This window comes from Anneissia japonica, unplaced genomic scaffold, assembly GCF_011630105.1.
Source record: "Anneissia japonica isolate Jap-2015-1 unplaced genomic scaffold, ASM1163010v1 scaffold1128_len1000024_cov185, whole genome shotgun sequence".
NCBI lineage: Eukaryota > Metazoa > Echinodermata > Crinoidea > Comatulida > Comatulidae > Anneissia > Anneissia japonica.
The window spans coordinates 878,696-900,655 of record NW_022705247.1 but is presented as its reverse complement, the minus strand read 5'-3'; the positions used below and the strand labels follow the sequence as shown (position 1 = coordinate 900,655).

Below are 21,960 nucleotides of genomic sequence, written 5' to 3'. Positions count from 1 at the left end.
TTATAAATAAATAAATAACAATAATAAATAACATGAATGATGTTCTCATTATCATTATTATGGTGCCCTTCAAGTTTATGGAGTATCAAATAAAAATATTAAGATCAGTATGTGATTATGAATTAATTATCAGTTAAAACTTTTTTGAATCGTAATAATTTTGCGTTAGTGTTTACAAATGGTCATATGTAGTTTCAATGGAATCTACATAGAAAAATGTTTGAACACTTAATGTTTTGAAACTGAAAATTTTAATTGGAATACTCAATTAAATGTTTAAATCGCTTTTTTTCTCGCAATAGGAAATCGATTAAAAACACACAATGGACAGCGTGTTTGAACGGCAAATAACCGATGTTGGCTGTGCACTTTTAAGCAGCAACACAAAAAGTGATTATCAGGTGAAATGTGTCCTCCAGGTTGGACCACAATTGTATCACGCGCAAACTTTCAAAATGATTAGTCCTCTTGTTCATGTCAGAGGCCTACAAGCTAAAATGTCAACAAACATGTGGAACGAAAATTATCGTTTTATAATTATTTTGTAGGGGGGATATATCAGGCCTAGGCCTTTCCACTCTTCTTCTGGGCCTACCGTTTTCCTCTTTCGTTTTCTCGTTTGTTTTGCCGATGAGCACAACCGAAAGTATTTTGCCTTTCCACGCGTTCTCCTCCTCCTCATCATATCATGACCAAAATTCATGTGAAACAAGACAATATACTTGAAGTATATTGTCTTGTTTGGTGAGAAAGAAACTATACAGTTTGGAAAACGTTTTGTATAAACAAAATGTTGACGTAATTTCCGCCATGAAAACCGATTTTCGTAAAAACAAAAATGCAGTTGCAACGCGGGCAGGCTCTCTGGCACTCATTACGAAAGCGGTTTAAAAAAAATTGATTATTTTTTGTTTAAAAATGTTTGAAAATATGGTGGGGGGGGGGTCGTACGACCTTCCCGACACCCCCTTGCATACACCCATGCTTTAAAATACATTTATTTTTAAATGTACTGCTGTATGTAAAATATTATAAAATGTGTACACTATTAATGATTAATAAGTACTTCTTACTCTAAAGAAGGGAAATGGTGCTCCGGAAATAATGTTCAATGATAATGTTCCAAAAGTCTGCCACCTTGCATGGTCTCTCGCACTCATGTGAGTGTGTTTGTTATAAATGAATTAATAAAATATTTTAGCTGCTATTAGGTCATTAATATTAATTGGTAGTTAATATGTACAATGCATAACAATCACAGGTAGGAATTGCTTACAGTACACTGCTAACTATACACTGTCATGTCTTCAGGGTCAGGGATTGTTAACATCAAAGGCGGGTTATGAGCTCTTCCAAGGCCCACCTTCTCCTTTTATGTACATTTACAGGTAGTAGTAAATTAGTTTCTTTGAATATAATGACAAGATATCTAAAGCCACTTCCAACGAATACTACTATCCGATGCAAGTTAATGATGCAAGTCTAGTCAAGTCACATGAAATTCTATCGTATGTCTACACGAGAGTTACATGGATAGTTCTAGCACTTGAAGAAAAGTGATTTTTATTGATCTCATGATGATGTTTCAATAAAATGAAGACGACAAAACAGAAATTACATTAGGCCTAGGCTAGGCTGAATGCAATGCCGAGGGCCTTTCTGTGCTAGGACTGCTTTGGTAGGCCATCCCAACTATCGATAAATTAAAGGCATACAGTAAATATGTTTAACAAACTGTTTCATCTTCACTTGGTAGAGCATTCCGTAAATGCGAAATAACAGCTAGACTCTGAGTTTTTCTCACCTAGCCTAAGCCTACCTATAAACATTAAAAGATTTTCGGCAGTTTTTAAACCAAGCTACCAACCACATATACGAGTATGTATGCTAGAATGCGTGAACTGCAGTGGCTAAAGATAAGGCTACCGTGTTAGCTTATTTCAGAATCATGTACAGTATATCACCGTCATTCACCGTATCTTGTTCAGCCGTATCTTTAGATACAACGAACGAACATAACTACCACGGTATTTGCAGGATTCCTAAAGATATGAACATTTATATGAAGTTTACAGCGAACGGTAATAATAGAAATTTTTCCTGTAATGTTTTATTTGGATTCCCTTTGATAATTATACAGTTAAAAACTCAAAAAGGTAATTTTAATTTTTAAAGATGCTTTTTTGACATTATTAACCAACTAGGCCTAGAATTTTTGAAAAAACGAGGACGTGGTCAAGCTACAGATGTTATTGCAATCAACTTGTGGAAAGCCAATTAATCAGTGGGGTGGCTGACGTTCCTTCAGATGAGAGCCTTGTCAATCCGGTCATTTTTCGGTGTTAGCTTGTGGGTTAAAATGCGTGTTTTCTATCAGGTGATCCCGTTCATACTGTATGGTTGGTGTCAAAATCATAAGAAGCACTTGTTCGATAAATACTTTTTCATCGTGAGTAACTTACACCGTCGGAACAAGACTTAAGCAAATTAACATAGAATAACTGAGTAACAGCACCACATGACTGTACATGCTAGAATTTAATTAATATAACTGACTGGAGCCAGTTTAGTTGATTGTAATAAGAACGTGGAAGAGACATTTGTGAACAGTGACTAAGCAGTTTTAGAAGTCTTATTAAGAGCTTTACATTTAGATAAATCATTCCAAAATTTTGCATTGTTAACTTGTAATAATGAATGTCATAAATGCCAAGTCATATAAATCTGCCTACGCAAAATAGTTAAATGACCCACTTATTTTATTATTTAAAAAAAATTAATGTTGTTTGGTTATTCAGTGTTTATATAGGAGGCACTCATTACATTTTGATTCAGTTCACTGTTTGGAATCCTGTTATTGTGTCATCGATTTTGTTATTTTTCATTACTGTAATGAGATGGATAAAGGAAATGAATTGAAACACGATGAAATAAAGAGAATATTCGATTTCTTTTTAGTGATATTGAAATATATGAAGATCTGTCTACAATGAGCTATTAACTTGAAAAATAAAATTCAATGTTAATATTTTTTAGTTCATTTCCTTTTCCTTCTCTAGTGAAATAAACAACTCACTTAAATTCTTAAACGTTAAGTTTTTAATTTTTAATTTTTAAAAAAATATGTTTTAATGTGAGCTCATTTTCCCCTTCAGAATCAGTAACTTAAAAAGAAAAATGATTTTTTTTCTACTTCTGAAGTCGCCTCTGGTCCATGGGAAATTTTCTAAGAGACATTGGAAGACAGGTAGTTTAGGCTAGAGTACATAAATCAGATATACTGTAGGGCTTCTTGACTTGGATTGATTCAACTAATAAAGAAAAAATTTTGGTTTTTTATTCACTTATTATATTTGATAGGATTTATATAGTGCACATCCATAAATTACAAAAGAAACTTTGTTCACTGGTCATTGAATAAAGAATTACTCATACACAAGGTGCACCTTCCTCAGCTTCCTGGGAAGTTATTCCGAGTTATGCTTGAAGTTCAGTATTACCAATTTCATTTCAAATCATTCACCTCACGCCAGGTATACCAGCTTATACAGTACTCCTGTGTGACAAAAGTAAAAACATACAATAGATACAGTGTCTTGCAAGCTGTGTGAAAAGCACCAGTCTCGAACCCACAAGCTCACAATTGACATGTCGACAAGGACGCAAAGCCCCACCCACAAAGTCACGAAAACAATGGCGGCTAGACTTACCGAGTTGGCAAAGATTTTCTTTGCTATCAACCTTCTTTAAGAAAGAGAATTCAGGGTAGGCGGTATGCAAATGAATCATATATTCATAGTGTTAATCTATTCCATGGAACATGGCAGGGAAATTGTTGTAAAAGCCTCTGTATTTCGCTCCCAAAGGAAGAGGGAAAAGCCACATTCAGTCAACCTTGTTGTCGGCAAAGCATATAACCAAGCATAGACATATTACCAAGCATAGACATCTAGGCCTAGGCTCACGTATGTTTTGCATACCAGCTGTCTATAGGAAATTAAAATGTCAGAGAAAAAGTTTTTGATCATGTGACTAAATGATGCTCGCTGATTAGTCGGTCTATCTGTAAATCAAATCTCGTTGAGATTTTAATTAGAAATACAAAGCCTAATCACTGCATCACACAGCTTCCAAACAATGCTCTGGAAAACCAAATGACAAGTGTGGGAACTGAGCAACAGATATAATAACACCAAGATGGCATTTGTTAAGATCTTTGCCGGATTAGTCCTGCCTGAATCATCCAACCACATTCTCTTCGAAACTATTTCAAGTTAAAAAAAGTGATTGTTTCATTGCTCTTAAACAAGTCAATTTACTTTTATGATGAGTAATATGTATCATTGCAGAGATCATTAAAGATACACTAAAAAAATGGGAAAAAACCTAAAAATTTCAATTAAAATTTTAGCTCATATAAAGGATCAAATATTAACTGTCTATTAACTGACAGAAAAATCTCATTTAAAAACAAAATTCTAAATTAATAACGAATACATAGTTTAAAGGTTTGCATGGCGAAATAATAATATATTTAATACTTGTGGTACACCACGTAGATAGTTTTGAGAACAGTTGTTTGTTGACAACACTTCTTTTTCAGTCTACAGTACAGTACATGGTGTACCCCAGGCATTACATATACTTACATATAGATATTAAACAATTTAAATATGGAATTGTTTAATTTATTTAGCTCATGACAAATAGTACTATACATCTTTAAATACAATGAAGGGCAGATTCACAGAAAAACGGTTTGTTTTAACCACATTCATCAATAAAATATTGTTAAATAAAAATAATACATTCAAAATGAGTTTAGCCCAGTCGGCTAAAACTGGTAGTAGCACTCACTGCCTGTGTGTTTAAGCCATTGGGCCCATGTGAACACTATAATGCAGTACACTCTTCGAAAAAGAATAGGGCATTGTCTCATGGTGTACTGCCCTATCACCACCAGAAGAGCCTTGGTCCCACTGGAACCCCATCAGACTTTTGTGGGTTATCCGTGGAGTAATACCGAGTTTTCAATATTACCGTATGATTGGCTACTAAGCAACCACTTACATCAGAATGTAGACCTACAGTACTGATTGGAAATTGTCAACATATAAAACATGGCTTCTTCAGTTGGCATTCATGTGCATATAAAACTGCTAATCAAGTCAATGTGTCAGTTGTTTTCATTAAAAAATTCTAATTTGCATATGAAATAAATTAATACCACTGTAGCAAGAACTCTGATAGTGAAAAAATCTATTTGGAGAGATTTCACTGTCAGAATGTCCAATTCCCTTACTGAAATAAATTTGGAATTCAGTTCCCCTGCCATTTTCAAAATTTGATTATATGCACTGGAGTGAAAATTCAGATGTCAACCACTCTAAAGTATAAGTGATATGTGGTTAATAACATTTTTACCATATAGTTTCGTAAATTGCTGGGTTTTAGGTTAAATTCCGAAAAAATTACAGGATATTTTTTCTGGACTACAAGCAATTATACTTCCTAAGTATTAAGATTCAGACTATAGAAAATGATAGGCTATTATACAGAAATTTTTGTTAACTTAGTTAGTGCATGTTAAAAGCAGTTGGTTCACTACCAGATAATGAATGATTAAATTTTGTTCACAACTAAATTACTGTATAGTCAACAAACTTTGCAGTTGCTTATAAAATCACTCAGGAATTTTGGTTTACGTGCATGTTAAAAGTTTGTTCACCACTAGATTTGATTATGATTGAATACATTTTGTGGTGCCCATTAGCTCCTGTTTTATACAGTACATTGGTGATTTCTGTCTGTCTGATTTAAAGAAAAGTAATACTTTATTTCTGGATTATCTTGAATAACTACAGTCACAAAAGTATCATGTTTAGAAAACAGGTGGATTTTTTTTTATCTCCAGCTCATTTTCAGGACTACATTCGTAAAAAAATTAATGATATTTCTACAGTTTGTGGGACTGTCACGCCAAAATTGGTCCGGGTATATATATATATATATTATTTAATAAATAGCACATCATTTTTTATGGTATGACATCGGAAAATTTATTATGTGAAGTAAAAAACCAAAGGATTATCTAATGATTACTTATTCAGGCATTATATGTAAACACATTGTAAACACAGCTTCATTTACTTTCTTAAAATACCTTAGCTAAACAAAAAAAATCATTGAATCACATGACTATATACATAAACAGAAGAAAATATATTTATATACTTGTTGGTATTTTTGGTTTCATAACTTGGTGAACTACAAATAAAATTCAGTAGGCCTACTAGAAATTCTATCCCCTCATTTTCAAAATTTGATAATATGCACAGGAGTAAAAATTCAGACGTCTACCACTCTAAAGTTAAAGTGATATGTGGTTAATAACATTTTTACCATATAGTTTCGTAAATTGCTGGGTTTTAGGTTAAAATCCAAAAAAATTACAGGATATTTTTTCTGGACTACAAGCAATTATACTTCCTAAGTATTAAGATTCAGACTACAGAAAATGATAGGCTATTATACAGACATTTGTTAACGTCAACATTTTTTTTCGCTTGATAATGATATATGTCTATTTTGAATTGTCACCCACAAATGTGATGATTACTTACATAACAATAATTATTTTAACAAAATTTTGCATGAGAATGTAATCTATCTATTCGGGTTTCCATGCTGAAGATGGCCAAACCAGTGAATGCGAATGTAGCATAACACTTCTGCAACAGAGTGATGATTTAATCAATTGATTAGTACACATAGGCACCCTGCTAGCCTGGGTCCCTTACGACCTCTGGCTCCCTTAAGAAACCCAATGAATCCTGGCTACATGCACGTTGAATGTTGGTTCACCACTACATTAATATAGTGATTATTAAAATAGATGGTACATGCTAAAAGTTAGTTCACCACTAGATTAGTGCATGTTAAAAGCAGTTGGTTCACTACCAGATAAGGAATGATTAAATTTTGTTCACAACTAAATTACTGTAGTCAACAAACTTTGCAGTTGCTTATAAAAAACACTCAGGAATTTTGGTTTACGTGCATGTTAAAAGTTTGTTCACCACTAGATTTGATTATGATTGAATACATTTGTGGTGCCCATTAGCTCCTGTTTTATACAGTACATTGATGATTTCTGTCTGTCTGATTTAAGGAAAAGTAATACTTTATTTCTGGATTATCTTAGTACTGTAACTACAGTCACCCAAATATCAGGTTTAGAAAACAGGTGTGACAGACTTTGCTTCATGGATTTTTTATCTCCAACTCCAAGTAAGGGTCAGCTCAGGGACAGAAAAACACCTAAAGACTTCCAAAAATTCATGCAATCATGCACGTAAGCCACATTTTCATTCCTTGTTCATTCCATTTTATTTTTATTCATATTAAAGTCAAGTTGTTGTCACAATATGGATAGCATCAGAGGGAGTGGGAGATGGAAGGGCCTGGACCCAAGTTGGAGAGAGCTTGCCCCCTGTTGGGGAGAAAAACAACAAACTATCAAGGTAAAAAAATTAATGATATTTCTACAGTTTGTGGGACTGTCACGCCAAAATTGGTCCGGGTATATATATATATATATTATTTAATAAATAGCACATCATTTTTTATGGTATGGCATCGGAAAATTTATTATGTGAAGAAAAGGATTATCTAATGATTACTTATTCAGGCATTAAATGTACACATTGTAAACACAGCTTCATTTACTTTCTTGAAATACCTTAGCTAAACAAAAACAAAAAAATCATTGAATCACATGAATATATACATAAACAGAAGAAAATATATTTATATACTTGTTAGTATTTTTGGTTTCATAACTTGGTGAACTACAAATAAAATTCAGTAGGCTTAATAGAGATTCTATCCCCCCATTTTCTATATCTCCTTGCTCTAATTCACCCACTTTGTTCTATCCTGGTTCCTTTCCCCACTTTTCTCTCATTTATTCTTCCCTCTTGTTCATTCAATTCTTGTTTTATCTCCTCCTTTAACACTTCCCCTCCTTGCTCCTTCTATTTTGTCAATCTATATTCAACCTCTTCCCTCTTACGTCATTATCTCCACATTCTGGAACGTTCTCCTCTCTTGTTCATTACTACTTTTGTTCACCCTTTATTCTATACTTTCCCAAGCCATATTTCCATGTTTAGACTATAACCTTCTATTGTACTGATCTAAATTATGCAAGTTGATAAAATATATTTACATTTTTAGACCTCTAAACACAGTTGGTATGGTAGAATCGATAGTTTCTCCAATGTCTTATTTAGGCAAATAAAAATAATATAAAGTCAGAAATATATTTCATACATTCTATGGTATATTTATATTTTGTACATCTTGTTAATCATGTTGCATGTTTTTGAAAATGATCCAAAATTATTTTGATCACCCTACGAAAAGTGACTTGCGACTTAACAAAATGCTCTAAAAAAGATTAATGTTTGCTCGATGTTCAACAACGTACTTACCCTAGTTAAACTTTTATCTTTTAGTACATCAACTTCATTAGTTTATGGTCAGTCACTGGAATTGATACTTTAGCTGTAAGCATTTCTTGGTTTTACGCAAAAGAATTTTCCAATGTCAGCTATCTTAGAAGAACCTAGAAATGAGCGTCACTACTGAAATTCATTTTGTTAGTGACTTTGTTACAGGGATAAAACTTGTTTTATCTTGACATTTTAAGTCTTGAAATTACCCAATTGTTGGTGATGATAATGTTGATAATGGATAAAGAATGAGGTGCAGACCTGGATAAAAATTTCAATTTTAGCTCCATAAATTATAGTCTTTGGTGTTGCTATCAGGAATTTGGTTGTGATGATGAGTGAAGTAGCTAGGTTATTTTCGGTTGAAAGAGACAGGTGTGTACAGCCGTGTAATAACTATTTTTGTCATAATGTTTGTGAGGACCCAAACGCTGTAGGCCTACTAGTATTATGGTGGGTGGTATTATTATTGTTGAATTTTGTTCAAACAATGTGGATGCTAATTGGTGAAGCAGTGTGAGATGAAAGGGACCGTGATTTCGTTTTTAATAGTTTATCTTAGTTTATTTATAGTAAAAGAGAAAAAGATTACAAAAAATTAAAACATGGTACATCGATATCCATCAATGTTATTCACATTTTCATGGCTAAATTTCGGATGGAAATGAGATGCTGTACTATTCATTTTGTGTCACTTCCTTCAAAGCAAAACCACATTTTGTATGACGTAATGAAATGTTATATAATAATGTTATATAATAATGTTATATAATAATGTTATATTGACTATAAAATATTATTTCATAGTCAATGGGTCTATAAATGAATGTGAAAAAAAAATCAGTAACTACAATTTCCCATATTCTTAATTCATATTTAATAGTATTTCATATTATTTTCTTGGTTTTTTTTTCATATTGAGAACCACATATTTACATATTTTTCTATCACATTTGTACTGTTTTGATAGGTAATTATTGTCTACCATATTTATACAGTCAAATATATATTTGTATTTCTCTCTTTTATTATAAACTTTTTATTTCTAGCCTGTTAGTATATTTTTTGTTTATGCTACTACTTATCATGTTTGAGGAGCTTTATTCACTGTCACTGTTTACTTCCTTCCTTAAAATTGTTGAGTGGGATCGGTGTTCCCACACTGATTATCAGCCTCATTATAATTACACCTCCCAATTAGTTTATTTGTTACTTAGGCCTACTACTTACTCCTCCCCTTAGTCCTTTCCTTTTGTCCTATCACCATACACATTATATTTCATTTAAATTATTAACCAATCATACTATACTTTATTTTTTACATTTTTACATCAATATGCATAATTTCTTGGTATAAACAGTTTCACCAACTTTTATTCAGCATCGTCATATATATATGTGGCCTAGCTGTTGGCTATTTCCTTTCGGTCCAGTTCTTATATGACTGGCGCCACCAAAATGTGAAGAAGAATGAGCCCAACCCCTCATGTAGAGGTAACAGCAAAGGCTGTTATAGTTGTTGGGCAATTGATGGACCTTACCATGGTTCATGTTAACCTTTGTGTTCAAATAGAATCCTTTATTAAAATCTGGTGTCACTCTTTTTCTTCAACATCTACAACCTTCTCTAGAAACACCTCCACCCACCCCCCCCATGAGGGAGTGGGATGCATTCCATATTGACATCGGCAGTGCCAGTTGCTGAACTGAAGGAAGTACCAACAGCTAAGCCACAAAACGTACCAACGATGCTGCCTGCAGGGGCGGATCCAGAAATGTCCAAAAGGGGGGGCCGGAAGGGGGGCCGATTGAGACAACACTGTCGTAGGGGGTCCGGGGCATGCCCCCGCGAAATTTCTGTGTTCTAGACGCCCGAACATAACATTTGAGGCATTCTGGGCTATCATTTTTTTCCTTTTCTCTCTTTTTTTCCCTTTTTTTTCTTTTTTTTACCTCCTAAAAGGGGGGGCCGGGGCCGGGCCGGCCCCCCCCTAAATCCGCCCCTGGCCTGACAGTTGGCTAAACTGTTTACCGTACATCAAAGAAGTAAGCATATCTTATATCTTACAATAATTTTTATAGACTGAATATGCAATGTTATATGACAATTTTTTTTTGTAAATTTTTAATGACTACACCTGGGTATTTTTTTATTTTTTATTGTTGATGTAACATTGTTCTGTATGTTAGATTGGCAAGCTTCAAATAACATGTTCATTTATTTTTGTATATGAATACTGTACGCCAATAGAAATGATCATCAATTCTGTCTACCTGCTCACCTATCAACTCATCCATTAATCTATCCATCCATCTATCTATTAATCTATCCAATCATCTATCCTCTACCCATCCATCCACTTAACAGTTCCTACCACCAATCCATCCATTATTCAACCATCCTTCCATCTATTCATACATCCATCAATTAATCCATGTGTACCGTAGAGTACCACCTATCTATTCATCCATCTATCCATCCATCCATCCATCCAACAAACCATTCATTCACCATAAAAAAATCCATCCATCCATCCAACAACCCATCCATCCAAAAATCCATCCATCCATCCAACAATCCATTCATTCACCCATCCAAAAATCCATCCATCCATCCATCCATCCAACAACCCATCCATCCAAAAATCCATCCATCCATCCAACAAACCATTCATTCACCATCAAAAAATCCATCCATCCATCCATCCAACAACCCATCCATCCAAAAATCCATCCATCCATCCAACAATCCATTCATTCACCCATCCAAAAATCCATCCATCCAACAATCTATTCATCCATCCATCCATCCATCCAACAATCCATCCATCCATCCAACAAACCATTCATTCACCCATCCAAAAATCCATCCATCCAACAATCTATTCATCCATCCATCCAACAATCCATCCATCCAACAACCTATCCATCCATCTATCCAACAACCCATCCATCCATCCATCCATCCAACAATCCATCCACCCATCCAACAATCCATCCACCCATCCATCCATCTATAATTCAATGCTTTAATTGATTAAGGGATCTTTTAAAAACAGATTTCACCAGTCAGTCTGAGCAATTCTATGTTTTAATTAAATTTTTGAGGATGTCAAGGCAGGTGGAAGGCATCTTTGCATACTACTCTGAATTTATCTACCAACCTATAGTACAATATGTCTCTGAGAACTATTATTACCTTTTGGATACTCTGTCATCATTAAGATGTTTAATACTATTCTTGTACATTCTTAAAATAGATGAAATTTATTGTAAACAAACTGAAAGACCAAATGAAATTAAAAACCTGCTTCCTGTAAGAGATATTTTGTAAAAAAAGAGAGAAAAGTCTATTTGCTATGTTTTACATGGATGATGTTCGTACACACAGTTGTATGTATCATACCATAATAATAAAATAATTATTATAAATAATAATAATTATAATAACAATAATAATTACGTCAAAATATTTAAGAGAAAATTTGATATGCCATTCAATCACAATCTTTGATAATTTCAACATACCACATAGGAAATTGATTTGCTAATGTAAGAAAATCTAACCAGTCCATTTGTTCCTGTCATGCAATTCCAACTTCCTGTCCTGCAGTCTAGACCCGGTGCAATAACAGATGTGTGATTGCGTTTAAGTGGCCCTGGGCCTGCCTAAATATTTAAATTTGAGGGGGTACAAGCATTTTGAGTAGGCCACACATAATTCTGCCCTGGGGGTCAGTATAGTACATAAGTGTCACAGAGTGCTTGAGATATTACTATGAGGTTTGAATAAAGTAATAAATATTATATATACTTAATTTGTTGGAGAAAGAAAAAAACTATTTTAATTATGAGATGGCTGGAGTGGGAAAAATTAAGTTTTCTCTGAAATTTAAAATTGACATGAAAGCAGGGAGGCTAATTAAATTGCCAAAAACAACTTATATACAGTATGAAATAATCAGTGAGTTTGCAAAATAAATTATAAAAAAAAGTCTTGACAAAATAATTCTATTAAAAGCATCTAGGGAAATGAAACAAAAAAAATAAAATAAAATAAAATAAAATAAAATTTTAATAACAAACAAAATAACTTGAGTGTGCAAGGTAAACTGGTACTAGAAGACTCCCTTCAATTATCTCTTGAGACCCTATCATGAGGTGTATAAATATATTAATATTCTTACAGTATTCTTTTTTATTATCAAGACAAGACGGAATAATCATAATAATAATAAGCCTGGATTTATATAGCGCCTCACGTTGACACAACCTCGAGGCGCTAATCATTGGCGGCGCTATCCCCTCTCAACACCACCCCCAGGAGAAATGATTGACCAACAAAATCAATTACTCCTACATAGTCTATATCTGTCATTTCTGGCCACTTAAAAACAATTCATTTAACTAACTTTTTCCCAGAACTCCCAGAAATTTGCAGGTTTCCCAGACTTTTTAAGGAGAATTTAGGCTTCATAGAATTTTTAGTTTTTCCCAGAAAAAATAGCATTTTCATTGTGAATATTAAAATGGCTCCAAGCCTTTGCATCACCACGTAAATTCAATAAAACCTGAAAATGACTTATTTTGCCTATTGTTTCCCACTTAAAAAAAACTGTTTCTGTTAAATATTTGTAATGGCTTTTGGTAACGGCATGACACACGTTGAATTAGCATGTCATATGTGTAATTAATAAACCAAAAAAAAATTACTCATAAATTACACTTCAATAAACAACAAATTACCCAGAAATTTCACTCCACCAACTTCGGACCTCTGTTTTCCATTTGTAATAAATGTACTAAAATAACAGGCACATTCAGGGCTTGCAAAAGTTTTAAATATTTGGTTGCCAGGTCTGAGTTTTGGTTGCAATCACAAATGTTTCCTTTCCCCTTTTTTAAAATGGGTTTTCTTTTTTGCAATTGACACAATGCTACTGTATTAATATAGAGAAAGGTACGGGTACCTGCCTTACATAACAAGTAGGCCTAGTTCTAACGCTAGGCTAGTTAGAGTACAAATCAACAAGTTTGCAAATAAATATTAATTTCATATTTTATACCTCTACATTGTTAAAGCTTCATTTTATTGAATGGCTGTATGGTTGTGAACTATTTACAAAACAAAATGGCTTCTATCGAAACGATCGGTATCGACTGAAATTTGTATACTGTACAGTACAAGCAAGTTTTTGTGGAATAATTAAATCCTACCGAATGAATACAGCGGCCGGCCGTGTCAAATGCATTTAACAAAAAAGTATAGTTTTACTACAGGTAGTTTGTGTTGTTTTAGGCCAAACCAAGCACGCAAACATACAGTACTGTATATTCGTAAAATTTAACAACTTGTATTAACCTTGCTAATTTGTATTTAGAATTTTTTAATTAACCAATCTGTGCACATGCACTATTTATTCGGTTTCCGCATCTAAAAATATTTTTTATCAAAATGTTTAACGATTTTAATGATTAAGAAACAGGGGTGGTGCAAGTGGGTGGGGGAAGGTGCCATGGTATCAGCATGGTTTCAATGAAATGAGTTGTTCGTTTATGTATATTTTATTTTATTTTTTTGTATGTTTACATCATTTTAATTCAGTCATTGATCATCATTAATCATCATCATAGCTAATGGTATTTCAGATTTAAGATATCAGGTTTCTTTAATAACTTCAACTGGCAGTAAAATACTGAATTGCGAGAAGTTTACAATATATACAGTTAAAATAAGAAAAAAAATTTTAAAATTGTTATCTTCAAATATGAAAGAGAAAAATGAAAAAACACACAACACCACAAAATTTGAAACATTGAAAAATGATCTAACACGTTTAAAAAGCAGAATAAAAAAGATAGCTAAAATAATTAAAATAATCACAACTACAATTATTTACTGCCATATTTATTTCGTTATTCTTTCTTATTACTTAAAAATTGCATCAGAAAGGTAATTAAAACAGGGTAACAAAAACACCAATGGTGTTTATGCTTGCTTTCTGTTGTGTTTATTATAACAGTATTGTTAAGCTTTCTTTAAAAGATTTGCACTCGTTGGCCCTATCCAATGCAAGACTGTTAATTAACAATTAACGTAACCATGGGGACGTGCACTTTTTACTGTTATTTTCTCAATAAAGGGCGTTCGAGTTCAAAGGGCATTTACAGTTTAAATGCCTTTGATTTTTGAGGGAGGTAATTTGTTTAAAAAGTTGCGTCGGTCAGAAATGTTGAGTGCCTGCCTGGGCCGACCAGACTCCTGTCTGCTATGGAAAAACATAGTTTTCCCCAAAAAATTTACCTTCCCCCACCTCCCCCCAGATTTCAGACGCCAGCTCCGCCACTGGGCACAATACAATCGGATCCACTGGGTGGTTGGACAAGATCTCATAAGCAAACCTTATCACTATTGCGTTAGCATGAGATCCTCAACCACACAAATACAATGTTTTTACAATTAAAAAAAAAAACATGTTTATATAATTTTTATTTTCATGATAATCTCGCCTTGATGAAGCCTTCAGTTCGGCTAAGCCTGAAACCCAAATGCCCCTTTTGGGCCATTTTAAGCTGTTCTGAAATGGTTTTAGAATGCATTTTGCCTTCTTTCCCACGCCTTCTTCCCCTCCCCTTCTCCCGATTTATTTTTAAAAGACAAAATTTAGCAACATGTACTAAATGACTCTTGACGACCATTTTGTCGGGTTGCCAACGATTTATGGCCGAGATCTGAGTTATTGCTACAAGCAACATCATGTTGAGATGTCAAATTTATAATATAGATCCTATGATTTGTAGATGAAGGAAACGATATAGCATGACCTGTTTTAATAATAGTAATTGATCCATATAATTATGATTTATTTTTAAGTTCTTACCTATACAAATGTCAGTCAATTTTGTGTAGGAAAGTCGACTTGTTTCGTATAAAGAAATGTTAAGCAGTTAATCACACCAGTCTCTTTAAGAAGACCGAATCCATTCTGTAAGTTATTTCTTATCCAGATAATATTTCACATACTGTATATATAGGCCATACATTAATATACCTCAGACGGTTAACATTAACATGCTAATTAACAATTTATGTACAATACATCAACTGGAAGTTTTAAAATGGTTGTTAGTTTTATGATTCCCAATTTGGCCTTAGGAAATCAAGAGATAAACACAAAATCCTGCCACTAGTCACTGAATTACTCTAGAAGTACATACTGTACACACATGTCAATAATTCATGCTTTCAACTTTTCTTAAAATCAAGAAAATTCAACATACGGTACATATTCTGTAGCTCTAGTCATGTGATTATATGATTACTGCGTACTGAGGACTTTAGCATTTAAACACCTTGTCCAAAACACTTTAAATCAGAGATATTAAATTTAAGACATCCATACTTGCAATTTATATATTTCAATCAACCATTTTGGCAATTTCATTCTTTGTTTTATAAATCCAATGCAGGCCCGTAACCAGGGGACCGGATGAGCCCCTCACAGAATATGGAGTTCTGCTCTACTAGACCAACACAAAACACAACTTTATAAAGCGCGATTTATGCACTTCTGTATTATAATCATAGATCTGATAGGGTGTGGTATAATACAATCTTTTAATTTTGACCATTAACCATTAATGTGGATTTCTTGTTTAGTGTGTGTGTATATATCTGTCTCTTATACACATCTAGATGTGTATAAGAGACAGCTGTACAGCCTGCATCCTGATTCTAAGTTTCTATTCACATATTCTACTGTATTTTGTACATCCAATAGAAAGCTCAATTTAAAAAAAAGAATACTGCACTTAGTTAATGCACTCGAATCATGGAAATATATCAAGAATATGTACAACTTTTGTTGTTTTAATAACATTTCACATCATTGTTTTTGCATTGCAAATTATTGTTAAAAAATTAGTAGTAATTCAACAATAACTCATTCTTAGACCAACTAAATTTTAATTACAAAAAAATCTATGTACAGTACGTCATCATTGAATCTACCTGTATGTCATCATCATTGGAGTTGAGTTGAATAGCTCAGTGCTTTCCTCATTTAAAGAGGGCCCCTGAATATTAGCCGACCTTGTAGGATACACTGGAAGGGTCACCCTCTATAAATACGGTTAAAAAAAAAAATTGTACGAAACCATGCCAAAAACCCCTATTAAGGGGATTTAAAGGGACAATTTCACATTTTTCGTCAGTGTTTCATGATTAGTGGTACCCCTATTGAGGGGACACCCCTATTAAGTGGACACTTTTTTTGGGTCCCGAGGGTGTCCCTTAATAGGGGTTCTACTGTATATTGGTTTGGTTTTCTCATGTATTGTGTCAGCTAATTACCATGTTTTATAAATAATATAGGCTGCTATTGTGCATAAATGGTTTATAATTTGGTTATGCTCATTGTAATTTGAAACTCCGAGTATTATTGTGCTTAAATTGCCTTCAATACTTAGGTCTAAATGATATTTAGCCAACATTAGTTTAATAGATAAGCCTATGACATGCACTGTAATTTTTATGTGCGACTATACTCCAAAGACGTTCTGCACAGTAAAGGAAGATGATGATGTATATGACATGATCCTATCTGTAGACTACTACATGTTTGATCTACAGTACTAACAATATTGCATGGTACTGTATATCCTACAGCTGATTCTTCAATATTTGCACATATCATATCAAATCGATTCAGTTTTAATCCACGAAAATTGTAATTCCTTTGAAAGCAGCTCAAACACACCAGAAGAGCATTTTGAATTAAAGGTGGCGGTCCTGGTTTTCAACATTTTTCGAGAGAACCCCTGGACCCCAAAAGTTCCAGTCATATTAAAAAAGGTCCTCCCTATTATGAAAGCTGGTTACAGACCTGCAATGTGTAAACGTTTATGTTGAATGTAGGTATCACATGATCAGAATGTAGTTATCACATGATCAATTACTGAATTGAGCCATCTTGGAATCCTTGTGCCATCCAAACTTACAATGAAGAGTAAACTGACCCTACATATACATTGGCGGATTCAAGTGTGGCCTAGCCCAGGCCACTCAAAATTATCAAAAAGAAATGGAGTGCCATCCTGTCGTGTCATCTAGGTGCCATAATCTTAAAAATGGTGCTGTGGGCTGTGGTGGTCAGTCTTGATCCTCCATCTGCAAAAGTTTCTTAATGGTCCCCCTCTATTTCAAATTCCTTACTGCCACTTTTATATTTAGTTCTTACAACCAGTGCAACCGGATCCTAAAATCATTATTTTTGTGGCCTTTGATAACTGTAACACACAACTGTATACATTTTAAGCTCAAATGATATTAAAATCCAATAGGATTTCAACTGTATAGCCTAAGTAGACTTGAAACAAGTTTTTAATACAAATTACGAAATAAAATTTCATCTGAACATTACCTTAAGATTAATTTGCTTAAATCCATGGCTCAATTCTCCCTCCATGCATAGTAATGATATGCATAGATTGGGACTGAATAGCTAAGAATGATAGCAATTTGCATAGCTAGTGAATTGCAAGGTTATATTGACCAGTTTGGCCTTGGTCAGCCTTGCTGGTTAATTCTGAGTAGCCTTGTGTCATAATGGCTGCAGGAGAAAACTTCTACATGACTGTGACATTGGTCAAGCCTGGTCAAGCTGAGAGGAAAAAGGGTCAAGTCAAACACTAGGAGAATTTTGAACCCATCGGAAAACGGCAGTAATTTAACATTATTGGAGGCTTCAGTGTGGTACTTACTCTTGTCAAGGCAATTCAACAAAAGGAAGCACATCTCCGCTACTTGAATATAGCGCGTGTGTACAGTCCTTTCATCTTTACTGTGGCATCGACAATCCGATACTAGTTGCGAGTACAGCCGTCAATTATTAGTCTGCGCGTGTTATGGTGTTAGTTCAAAATGAAAAGTTATAGCAATTGAAAATTTATAATTTTTATAAAATTTCATGTTTTTATGTCATTTTGACAATGTTGGACTAAGGTGCACAAAATGAACATTTGAGTAGATATAGAAAATTTATTAATTTTTTCTGCGAAATGAGTCTCATGAACGACAATACAATACCACAACATCCGTAAAATTAATGTTGAAATAACGAATATAATTTCAGTCTAATGTTAGTGCAAAATATCATTAGACCTTTGTAATCACCGCACGACGTGCGATTATTATGGCAACTTACACGCGCGTGGGTAATTCGTCACACGCTGACAGTTAACTGGTTGCTATGGTTTTTGTGACGTACATCGTGTAGGGACACGCCGAGCCTAGAATGTCGATGCCAAAGTTATAACCTTTGGTTTCCCGAGATGTGCGTCCTTTTGTTGAATTGCCTTGCTCTTGTGAAGCACATATTTGAAAGCAGCACTTCAAAAGAGGGGCTTATTCGAGACAAGCATTTGACAGAAACAAGCATAGATGTACAGTATATATATATAATAAAAAGGATTGATGTGTATATTTGTTGTACGTTGCAATGCAAAACATAAAAAAAAAAAAAAAACTCAAATTAATCGCTACCATATCTATAATATGGTCAGTAACCACACCACCCAAAAATTAGTTGAAAATATCGACCAAGCATGAAGTTTTTTTTCCACATAAAAAAAAAAAACATATTTTGAAGATCAAATGCTTTTTAAGTACATACATAATTCTATGCAACAGATTGAATGCAATGGGTACAACAGAGAAATATTTCCTTATCCTTGCACGGGAATACGCTGGGACGGTGGGGGAGGATGTGGACGCTACCAGCCAGCGGAAAATTAGTTCTACAAAGCGAGAAAAAAATAAAAATCACCATAGGTATTTCATTGGAATAGGGATATAGTTCCGTATTTCAAAATTCACACCCTACCCCCAGCCTCTGTGTTAAAATGACAAACCTTTGGATGGACCCTCTGATTCCCTCCACAAACACAAAAGCCTGGTTCTCATGAGAGCCCTAGTATCTGGATCGGGAGCTAACCGTTAGCACCTGCATGAGAACGCCCGATCGGTTAGCGTTAACCGTTAGCGGTATCCGGATAGGCTAACGGTTAGCAAGCGCTATCGGTTAGCAAGATGAGGGCGTTTCTCTCATCAACCAATCACACGTACGCGTTTACAATTTCCAGTTTCTTATTGGCCAGTGATTCTATCATATTGTTGGTATCAGGATCGGGATTTTCTCGCATGGATGCACGGCAGCTAACGCTTAGTAGGATCCGGATACTGCTAACCATTAGGTGCCGTGTGAGACCATAGCCTATATTTTATTCATTGTTGATAATGATCATTTAGAAATACAGGTTAAGCTCTATCCACACTATCAAATTTACTTTGACAAAAAAATGTGACAAGCCCATACAGTATATAGTAATGCTATGCCTATATATGGTCATGGTGTGATGTCATCATGCCCATATATGGGCATATCACACTTTTTTGTCACACAAAATTTGATAGTGTAGACAGAGCTTTAGAATATACCATCTAGGCTGAGCTTAAAAAAAAACTTGATTAAATATTAAATAATTTTAGATTGAAAATTAAGCATGAGAAAAATATTTCCTCAACTATAATAGAATCATAAATTATAAATTTCTATATTCTTTTTCATAGGCCCTTGAAATAGTTGGTAATCAAAACGGATTTCCTTGACAACCTACTTTATCATTTTAATTAGATATTGCAAAGTTTTGATTGAAACGTTCAAACATTTTTTTATTTGATGATAGGTGGTAAAAACATAGGCAAACCAGAACCCAGCGGGTGTGTATGTTCCATCGTAGGTAAACAGGTCCTAGAGGGTTTTGTGGTCTGTTATTGGTTTATAATGCAGGATTGTAAATCCCCATAACAACCACCTACTGACGACCAACTCACCCCCAACATCAGTCCATCACATCCCCCACCCCAAGATCAGTACATCATATGCTGTATATTAATGTCCATTTGGGGGCACCCATGTTTTCCCAAACATCATTTTGATAGACCTCCCATGCCAAACATCATTTTGATAGACCCCCCAAATCCATCACATACTGTAGCCTGTTACTTAAAGTTCTCCTCACCCGGGACTGTCCATCACATGCTGTATAGAGACTTGTCAATTGAGACCTCCCCCACCACCAATGCCAGTCCATCACATGCTGTATATTTATGTGTCTATAATTCCCCCCCCCCAGGTCCGAATTTCAAATGCTGTATATTTATGTCCATCCCCCAATGACAATCTATCACATGCTGTATATTTATGTGTCCATAACTTCCGCCACCCCCAGGTCCGAATATCACTGATCAGATGCTGTATACATATATCCATTATTTTCCACAACAACATAGGCCACCCAAGGACCATCACATTGTGTCCCATCCCCAATGTCACTCCATCACATGCTGTATATGTGTCCAATTTTCCCCACCCCAGGTCCGAATATCAGATGCTGTACATTTATGGCAATTGTTTTCCCAAATATAATGTGATAGACTGTCAGTCCATCACATGCTGTAAATTTATGTGTCCAAAATTTTAAGGTTCTCCCCAACCCGGGACTGTCCATCAGATGCTGTATTTTCTGACCATTATTTTCCCAAACATCATTTGATGAAGCTCTCTGCCCCCCTCCCCCTCAACAACTAATGTTTTGATGAAATCTCCCCCACCCACCCTCAGGTTCATCCGTCCGTCTATCACATGCCTCCATCACTAATGTTTCGATGAAATCTCCCCCCTCACCCTAAGGTTCGTCCGTCCGTCTATCACATGGCTCCATCACATGCTGTATATGTGTATAGATGGTCAGTCCATCACATTTATTTATTATTTAAATTTATGTGTCCATAATTTTAAGGTTCTCCCCAACCCGGGACTGTCCATCAGATGCTGTATTTTCTAACCATTATTTTCCCAAACATCATTTGATGAAGCTATGCTGTAAATTTATGTGTCCATAATTTTAAGGTTCTCCCCCACCCGGGAATGTCCATCAGATGCTGTAATTTGTAATTGACCATTATTTTCCCAAACATCATTTGATGAACTCCCGTCCGCCTGCCAACCCTTAGGTTCGTCCGTCCATCACATGCTGCCCCCGCCAACCCTTAGGTTCGTCCGTCCATCGCATGCTGCATATTTATGTGTCCAGAATTTTTAACCATCATTTCTTGGAAAATACAGTATTTCCACAAATGTTGATTTTTATTGCTTGACGGTAGGCTGGTGGTAGGCCAAGAAACCTACTTTACGTAACGGTATAGTATATCAGATGTGTCTAGGCCTACTCTGGGTCCGATGGTGTCGCTCAAAGAGAAGCCTACATTACGTATGTGTCTAGGCCTAGGTACACCAGGTCCGTCAATCTTAGCCGTTAAAGTATTCTCTTATACACATCTAGATGTGTATAAGCGACAGGCCCATACAGTATATAGGCATAG

At 34.7% G+C, this 21,960-nt stretch overlaps 1 protein-coding gene across 1 annotated transcript in view; it reads right to left on the bottom strand.

Annotated features, from left to right (window-relative positions):
• Positions 1-18,059, bottom strand: part of LOC117105468 — a 46,309-nt gene extending 28,250 nt beyond the window's left edge. The window contains exon 1 of the mRNA XM_033246620.1: positions 17,939-18,059. Within this exon, the coding sequence (XP_033102511.1) occupies positions 17,939-17,964 (26 nt within the window). The 5' untranslated portion in view covers positions 17,965-18,059. The remainder of the gene's footprint in view (positions 1-17,938) is intronic.
• Between the last annotated feature and the right edge of the window lie 3,901 nt (positions 18,060-21,960).